At 41.4% G+C, this 9,264-nt stretch overlaps 1 protein-coding gene across 1 annotated transcript; it reads right to left on the reverse strand.

Moving 5' to 3' along the window:
• Positions 1 to 2,267: 2,267 nt before the first annotated feature.
• LOC122732143 (probable E3 ubiquitin-protein ligase TRIML1) lies at positions 2,268 to 7,324 on the reverse strand. The gene is made up of 7 exons (XM_043972290.1): positions 6,902 to 7,324; positions 6,527 to 6,622; positions 4,884 to 5,114; positions 3,970 to 3,992; positions 3,200 to 3,297; positions 2,391 to 2,564; positions 2,268 to 2,293 (listed from the first exon to the last, which is right to left on the reverse strand). Exons 1-7 carry the CDS (start codon positions 7,322 to 7,324, stop codon positions 2,268 to 2,270), a joined length of 1,071 nt encoding a protein of 356 aa, XP_043828225.1.
• Between the last annotated feature and the right edge of the window lie 1,940 nt (positions 7,325 to 9,264).

The following is a 9,264-nucleotide window of genomic DNA, read 5'->3' on the forward strand; positions in this document are numbered from 1 at the left end:
ACATAAACTTTTTCTTGTAACATTTTGATAACTGCATGGGTGTCTCTTTGTGACCTCCTTTGAGATTTCCTTGGCAAAGATACTGGAGTGGTTTGGCATTTCCTTCTCCAGCTCATTTTGCAGATGAGGGACTGACACAAACAGGGTTAAGTGACTAGCCCAAAGTCACACAGCTAATAAGTGAGGCCAGATTTGACTGAGGAAGATGAGTCTTCCTGACTTCAGGCCCAGCACTTTATCCACTGTGCCACCTGGCTGCCCCTTTTGATAATTGCATGCTAATATAATTGGTTGCCTTTATAATACCATGTGTTTTATTTTATTAAATTTAAATGTTATTCTAAAAAGGAGATTACACAGGCTTCACTTGAGTGTCAAAGGGGTCCATGATACCCAATAAGCTTAACCTGTGTCATGAAAAGAAACCCTCCAGAGTTTACTGGATTTCAAATGGGACAAAGCACCTGGACCTATCCCTACCTAATCATTAAACTTTATAAGAAGTAGGGGCAGCTAGGTAGCACAGTGCATAGAGCACTGGCCCTGGAGTCAGGAGTACCTGAGTTCAAATCTGGCCTCAGACACTTAACACTTACTAGCTGTGTGACCCTTGGCAAGTCACTTAACCCCAATTGCCTCACTAAAAAAAAAAAAAACATAAACAACAACAACAACAACTTTATAAGAAGTGACTTACAGAAAAATCTCATAATAGACCTTCATATAGCATGGTCCAGGGTGCTAAGATGGCTTAGGTATAATTTACTATTTGCCCTTTCCTTTGTAAATGGAAAGATAACTGATTAAGGACCAATGGCATCGGATGCCCACCTGTGTGACCCCACTTTTGGCAGGCCTCTCACAGACTAGAGACAGTTCTCAGAAGCTCCACAGATCTTCATGTAAAAAGATTTTTATATAATGTGAACTTACCAACACACATGGGGAAAAGGAGGGAGGCAGAAGTGGGTGGAGGAAATAGGCACATAAAGGGAGGGGAGAGACATGTTGGAGCTGGGACAGAAATATAGAAAGGAGAGGGCAGGTGACCCATGGGGGCCAAGGACAGACACTACCAGAGCAGAGAGAAAAAGAAGTCAGACTTGAGGGCTCAAAGGTTCCTTCTCTCAGAGGTCTCAACACAAGGCCCTATCTGGCTGTAGGTGAAGGGGATATATCTCTTCACTCCATACTTCTGATTTTACTTGGAAGGGGGTTTTGTTGTTGTTGTTGAGTCCAGAAGGAGGAGGAAAGAGAGCACATAACTGAGAATAAAGTTAACATAAGTGTTATTTTAGAATGTGCATTTGTTTCATAATATTTTACAGAAATTCACATTACACATATTTCATGTTATCTAAAGCAAGAAATGTCTTAAACTTTTCTGTGGACAAGGTCTCCCAAGGCTCTCCCCAAAAAGTGACTCGTACAAGGGTTCGAGTCTTCCATGGTAAAATAAACCAATTCTTGTTTGATCTCATATGTCTAAAGAAAAGGAGGCCTCCCCACTATTGTCTATTCTCTACCTCCCCCTAAGCATGGTCATCATACACCTCTTGACCCAACAGAGATAAATGCCACGAAGAAGCATTTTTTCATTTTCAACTTTTATTGAGCTACAAAGGATGCCTATAAAAGTTCACAAATTCATTGTTGGAGAACTGCTGTAAAAATAGCAATCATTTTATATTGAGCTTTACATGGACAAAACACTTTATACATTTTATCCTTTGCATCCAATAATCACCCTGGACAGTAGGTAATGAAAACAGTCATTTCTGCAGTGAAATAATTGAGTTTCAACCCAATATGCCACCAGATTGTGAACAAATCCTACTGAGTTTTCCTTGAGTACTTATTTTATAAGACAGATGTTGTTTTCTTCTAAAAAGACTCTTTTGCTAAATCAGTATTGGTTCTGAGAAATGGATATCTGTTCTCTTACCAAATGCTTGCTCAAATCAAGTCAGACCTATATTCACTCTACACTGAGTAGGGAGGATATGGAATATATCTTAGAACAAACTTTCAGGCATGAATATTTCATGGGTTGAGGGTCATTGGAATTCCCATCTCCTTACCCTCTATGGGAGGACAAGGAAAAAAAATAGGTCGAAGGGAATCAGAAAAATGGAACTTGGGGAACCGATATATAAAGCATTTCTGCAAGACATCATAAAATGAAAGAGCCCCTTCCTCGTAGTCGAGCAAAATCCCTACTTTGTGGATAGGTAAATATATTTGTTGTTGTAGGTTGTCAGGAATGGTCATGACAGTGTATGCTTTTCCATTCCTAAAACATGAAAGAAGGAATATATCCTCAGGAGAGTCAAGAGTACTGTTATTTCTACTCAGTGATGCTTTGCATACACCAACTGCCCAAAGACTACCTTCTCCAACATCTACCTCCCAGTAGTGGATGCCAGATGTGAATACTTGAATCCCCAAGATGACACAATTTTCAAATCTGTAATTCTGCTGGTAGGATCCATGTAAGACAGTTTTCAGATCATCAGACACAATGAGATGGGGACAAGCACTTTCTGGATCCAGAATGATATCCACTGAAAAGAAAGAACAAAAAGGTTAATGGACCAGCAGGCACAGTACAGGGTTCCCTCCTAATGTGGTCCATCTGAACTCATGTTGTCTGGGCAGAAAAGATCCCCCAGGAGAGGTATTTGAGAAGAAAGACTAAAATTACAAATGCAAGGCTGCATGTGCTACTGTCTACTTGAGGCAAGTGCCTTCATTCATTGTATCCCTTCCAAGGTGATATTGCCACTAAGATGCATCTTGAGACCCTAGAGAGCACATTTCATACAAAAAAAATCATTGCATTGGACTAAAATAACATTTCAAGCTCCTTTTGCTGCCTTGTAGCTACTTTTGGGATTAAGAAAATGCCATAGCCCCCTATCTGGCCACCAGCCTAAACCCTATATTTCTTGTCATTATTAAAACCCCCTAGTCCTTTGTTGTGTTGTATTATTGTTGCTGTTGTTCTTGTTTTTGTGGGACAATAAGGGTTAAGTGACTTGCCCCCAGGTCACACAGCTAGTAATTGTCAAGTGTCTGAGGCAGGATTCGAACTCAGGTCCTCCTGAATCCACAGCCGGTGCTTTATCTACTGTGCCACCTAGCTGCTCCCCTGAGTCCTTTTAAATGGGGATCCAATGGTACCCATACCAATCCTCACCTTTGAAGTGTTTCAGCATTTCCCACATCAGTGTATTTTGAAAAATGGTTGATGGAGCTGTGACAACCTCTGGAATATGAGACAACATCGACTCACACCTGCAGAGAAGACAGACTCATTTAACACTGGGGATCAGCACAGGCCTATGCACTCACCTGGCCTCACTGCCCTTCCATTATTTTTTTCTAACTGTCAAGATACTATTTAACCCCATTTTCCAATGCTAAGACCCAGCAACCAAGCTGTGTCCTGAGTTTGGCATAACAGCAATCCTTTTAACTAACCCTTTGGATGAACACTGCTACAACTAAATAACAGAAATTATGGTCCCTAAGCTTGGGCAAGCACCAAGAGGCCCAGATATGAAGCTTTGTTGTGAATGGACTTTTTGTCACTAAACAACCTTGTCTCATTCTTGCTATTGCGACTCACCACTGTAGGTACAGTAAAGTGTTTGACTCTTTGTCTAGCCACAAGTATAAAAATCAAGGCTTAGCCACACTAAAGCAGGTCTCCCCACTGGGATGTCTATAGCTGCTCCTTGCTTGTAATCAGTTTCCCTCACCTTGAGAATTAAACTTCTGTTTGATGGCTGACTCTCCTATCTCTAGCCCTCACTGAGTGGCTCTGGGCCATTCACAGGTTAAGAGGCCAGTTCTGATCTGGTCAACAGAAGGAATGCATTATTGTATGGATCATATTGCCCCCCCACCCCAAACTTTCACCCTGCTGCTTCAGTCCTCTTAACAGGAACTGAAATTTAATCTTACCTGGTTAGAGTGTCTCCTACTACCTAGAGAGAAAAGAGAAAATGTGAGTTATAAGAGAAAAGATATGCCCTCTGCCTGGCCCTTCTGTGATGTGATTTTCCAACTTGCACACAAAGGCACAGCCGAGTAATAATCTAGTATATTTACTTGGTTAATGGAAGCCAGAAGTAGGAAAAGCAGGATAAGGAAGCCATAGAAGGAGGTATATGAAAGAAAATTCTCCTGGGGGAAAAAAAAAAAAGCTCTGTGACATCACAAGACCAGGAGGAATGTGTTCTGTGCCTGAAGGATACTCAGGTAAAGATCACTGACCACAGGTCATGGATTAGTCTCAGTGTGAAGGGATATATTCACCACAAAAATTGTCCATAACTGGAAAACTCAAAAGTTTGACTTCTAATTTCCCTGGTCTTGCTAGCATCCATGGCTTTGTCCCCTGCCTTCTGAACCTCACAACCTACATGATATTTGAACATTTTCCTCATACTTCATCATAATTTGGAACATATATTACTGTTATTCAGAAATGAATTATATGATACACTGTATTTCTATTGAATAAGGCTATTTGTTTGCCTGTTTTTCATGATTATAAATGTATAACCCCTAAATCAAGTTGCTTCTATAAAGTTGCTTACTGGCTTAGAGAGGAGGGAGGAAAGGGAGGAAGAGAGAGAATTTGGGTTCTGAATTCTAAAAAAAGGGAATGTTGAAAATTGGTTTTACATGGAATGTGATAAATGTTACAAAAAAGGCAAAAATGAATAAGCAGCAGCAGAAGAAAGAAAAACCAGCAGTGAAAGAAAATAGGATGGTAGCCTGGTCCCCACTTTATCTGCTCATTCTGCTGAACCCAGCAGATCTTAAGGGGGCTGGATAGAGTTGTCTTGAATCATACAGTTTTTCCAACTTACCTGTAGAAGTTGAAGATCCGACTTCTGACGCTTTTGCTCTAGATCTACCATCTCCTCCCTTAGTCTTTGAAGATGCTGGTAGAGTTTGACCTCATTTTCTCTTACATTCTTGACCTTCTTAGTTTCCTCCTGGGTGAATGTGAGAAGATGCAGCTCTTCCTCTTTCTTCAGCAATTCATGAAATCTTCTGTATTGGGCTATGATACTCTCCCTCCAAGCTTGTCCCTTTTCCTGCAAGGAAGTCATTCTGAGAAGATCCTGAGCCCTCCAAATCCACATAAAAATAAGTATAATGTCAGGAGCAGCTAGGTGGCACAGTGGATAAAGCACCTGCCCTAGATTCAGGAGGACCTGAGTTCAAATTTGGCCTCAGATACTTGACATTTACTAGCTGTGTGACCCTGAGGAAGTCACATAACCCTCATTGACCCACAAAATAAATAAACAAATAAGCCAACAAATAAACAATTTCCCTTCCTCTTCATCATTAGGAAGATTTTGTATATAAATACTGTGAGAAAATTAATAATAATGGTTTGGGGGGAACCCAGGGACACCCCCACACACACACACACACACAAACACACATGAACTCTGACTGGTTTCCTAGAGCCAGCCCAGAGTCAGTAGAAATTCAAAAGAAATGTAGATTGACCTTCCTGACTACCTAAAGGAAGTTAACTTAGCTTGGCACCCCAAAGTCATGTCAATCAATGGATTTGAATGTTACTGGCCAATTAGGTTGGATCAATGTGTAGTGACCCACATCTAAATGAGAGGATAAAAGTCCTTGGGGGAGGGGGTCGCTCTCTTCTCTTCTCTTCTCACTATACCTCTCCCTGGATACTGACTTACCTTACCCCGGGGTTCTCTGCCCAGCTCCTCTTCCTGGGATTCTATGCTGGGTTCACACATGGTCAATTTTATAATAAATGCTTAATGCCAAAGACTGATGCAAATAGCCTCTACTTTATAAGTAGCAATATGTTAGAAAGCCTAGCTAAATTCCCCAATAACTTAGAACAGAGACAGGCTTCCCCCCAATATTTCAAATGACACAATACATACCTTCTAGTCTAGTCAGAGAGTGATGTTCATATGGTAGAAAGATGACATCAGAGGCAGGAGAACCAGGATTTGAATTCTGCCACTGACATATAACCGTGCCTATTACCCAATGCAAATCCCTTACTGATTTCCTGCTCTGATTTCCTCTCTAAAACTAAGGGTCAGAAAAGGTACCGACGTATATAGATAAAATTTTCTCATCCCCAAATTCCCAATACTAATAAGATCACAAGGTTTATTTTATTATTATTATTTTTTTTTGTGGGGCAATGAGGGTTAAGTGACTTGCCCAGGGTCACACAGCTAGTAAGTGTCAAGCGTCTGAGGCTGGATTTGAACTCAGGACCTCCTGAATCCAGGGCCAGTGCTTTATCCACTGCGCCACCTAGCTGCCCCCTGGTTTAATTTATCTTAACCAACTTTCATGATAAAGCAGCTGACAGCTTTGTGGAGGATAGGATTGTCACCAATGTCTACTGCCTGAGAGGAGCCTCAAGATCCCTTGGAACTGTGTTCAAGTCCTTAGAGCCACAAACTGTTCTGGAGACTTTTCTCTCAGAGAACAAGACACTCACCTTCCACATCTTCTCCTTCTGCCTCTCTTCACACAACATGTTCTCAACGATCTCCATTTCTACATGGCAAAGATCTGACAACTTTTGGAGTTTGTCCTAGATAAAACAAAACAAAACAAAACAAAAACATCCATAGATTCACCAAGATGCATTTCACTGAACTGTGAAGCTCTGTTGCTAAGCTGAGTCCCTCCACCCAGGAGCCAGGCCGGTGACACAGTGTCTATTGGGAGCTAACATGTGCAGAAGATGCAGAGACTACAAGGCTCCATGGTCTCCAACACAGCAGTTCATGATACAGGTAATTGGCTCAGAAGTATCACCAATGGGAGTGAGGGGATGCAAGCTGGGGTCCTTCAAAGTAGAAACACTTACCCTGGAATCCTTTGCAGCCTTTTTTATGGTGTACACTGTATGGCTGCTGTGCTCTGGGGATTGGGAACAAGATGCACAGATGAGAGATTGCTCATGCTCACAGAACAATAATGCCTTCCTTTGGTGTCGCTCGCATATGACCCTCTCCTCCTCTAATGACAGTAAGTAGGGTCTGATGTTTCTGGCTATGCTGGCCAGATTCCCTAGGTGGTGGTCAGGCTCCAAGTCTCTCTCTATCATCTCAAAGGTTCTTCTGAAGTCAGGACAAGGGCAGGGTTGGTCAGCTTCTCTCCGGTCCCTGAGGTGGCATTGGCGACAAACATTGTGGACACAGCCTAAGGTCACTGGATGGCTGGAGTAGTGCTTGCACAAAGGACAGGTCAGATCTTCCTTGAGGTTTTCAGCTAAAGGAGCCTCAGCCATGTTCCTGAGCAGAAACAAAGTTGGAGAATAAGTCCTTGGCCTTCTCTGCTTGTGCTTATTTATCTCTGAGGGTCCATTGGCCACTGCCCAGCTGTAAGACAAATAGTAGGGCATGAGATTTTGGGGGGAGAAAGATAAAAGTACATTTTGTAGCCATAGTCTGGGTCCAGAAATAGACATATCTTTGCTCTAATCTGTATAGGAAAAGTGGCTTTTTTTTTTTTAAGGAAGCCTGAGACTCTAGTGAGCGGCACTTTTTGCCCTGTTATCTTTTTCTTTTCCTTATTGAGCTAGTAGATCTCTACCCCCTTCACATTGGAACAACATCCCTTTCTGGCCTTTATTGAACAGGAGTCATTGCCTTCTATGCTTATTCCAAAAGAAAAAAAGGAGGAAAAAATTACCTGTGGGTTACTGGCCTTGATGAAATAGGAGAAAGCTTCCTTCAGAGTCTCCACATCTAGAACTAAGCATCCAAGAATAATGCACTGAAACAGATTCCCTTGGTCTGGGCCTTTTATACCCTTCTGGGCTTCTGGGATTCACCTCTGTGGATCATAGGGTGAAAATGACTTTGAAAACCCTATTCGATTTAATCAGCACTTACTTAGTTCATTGTGTTTTTTTTTACTAAGTATCAATGATTGAATTACTGAGATAGGATAGAATTAAGTTTGAATGGATTCATGCTGTCAGATTGGGAGGCATGTAGGTTAGAATTAATTAATCCATTATGTATGGCTAGTTATGTTGCTTTTAATTGATGTATAGGATAGATTCCTACATATAAAGGTGTTATAAAGATTCTTTATTAACTTGTATATTAGTCTTTCCCTACCTTGCCCCGATGAATAGACCATGAGAGCTGTTTTCCAAACAGGCAGTTTACCCTTTTCTATGTTCTTTTTTGCCTGATATCCATAACTGCTTATGGAAAGTGCCAGAGTCCTGTGGACCAAACATTCCTTGAACTGAGGAAAGTCTGATGACTAAACGTTGGTGATTGATGGACATTTCCCTTTCCCCCATTCTAGAGTTGACCAATCATGAAATTGTGCCACCTCACTCCATTTTTAATACTACCTCAATGACTATAAAAGCGATTTTCCTCAAGCATAGGGGCTCTTGATGCAGAGAATCTTGGACCCAATTGGTTAAGAAAATACAATGGTGGCAGAGCGATTAACTGTTGGTCTCAAAACCAGGAAGATCACATTTCAAAGCCTGCTTCTGACACGTATTAGCTGTGATGTCGACTGAGCAAGTCCTTGAATCTTGCACTGCCCTTGGTCAGTCTTCTCTAAGGCAACATTGCAGAGAAGGTGTTGTTTAATAATAATTATTCCTTAGGGTTTCACCCTAAAGAAATTAGGCAGACTCAGGAAAGATGTAGCAGGATTTTATTATTACATCCAAGACATGTGTTTCATGGTTCTGGGTTCCAAACTCAGGCTGAGCTTGAGTTTTTAAAGAAAAATTATTGAAGTAAAGGGATTCATTTTTGACAGGTTTAAGCTAGGAGGAAATTGGTTAGTATTATCTCAAAATTGGGAATACAATACAGGTGGGTTACTGATCACCCTGGGGAATGAAGGCACATGTGTCTACTGCCTTTCATTTGGGGATTAGAGCAGCTTCCTTATAAAAGAACTGTCCCAGCTAGGTGGCACAGTGGATAGAGCACAAGCCCTGGAGTCAGGATGACCTGAGTTCAAATCCTGACTCAGACACTTAACACTTACTAGCTGTGTGACCCTAGGCAAGTCACTTAACCCCAATTGCCTCACAAAAAAAAAAAAAAAAGAAGTAGGATAAAAGAATTGTCCCATTTATCGGTGTAGTCTCCTTCTGTCACATACCCAACTTAGGGCAAGAGAGATCTGTCATGTTTCCCTGTGTAAATCCCCATAAATTATATTACTAAAAGGAAACAAGATCAT

The sequence above is a fragment of the Dromiciops gliroides genome, chromosome 6 (genome assembly GCF_019393635.1).
Source record: "Dromiciops gliroides isolate mDroGli1 chromosome 6, mDroGli1.pri, whole genome shotgun sequence".
Lineage (NCBI taxonomy): Eukaryota > Metazoa > Chordata > Mammalia > Microbiotheria > Microbiotheriidae > Dromiciops > Dromiciops gliroides.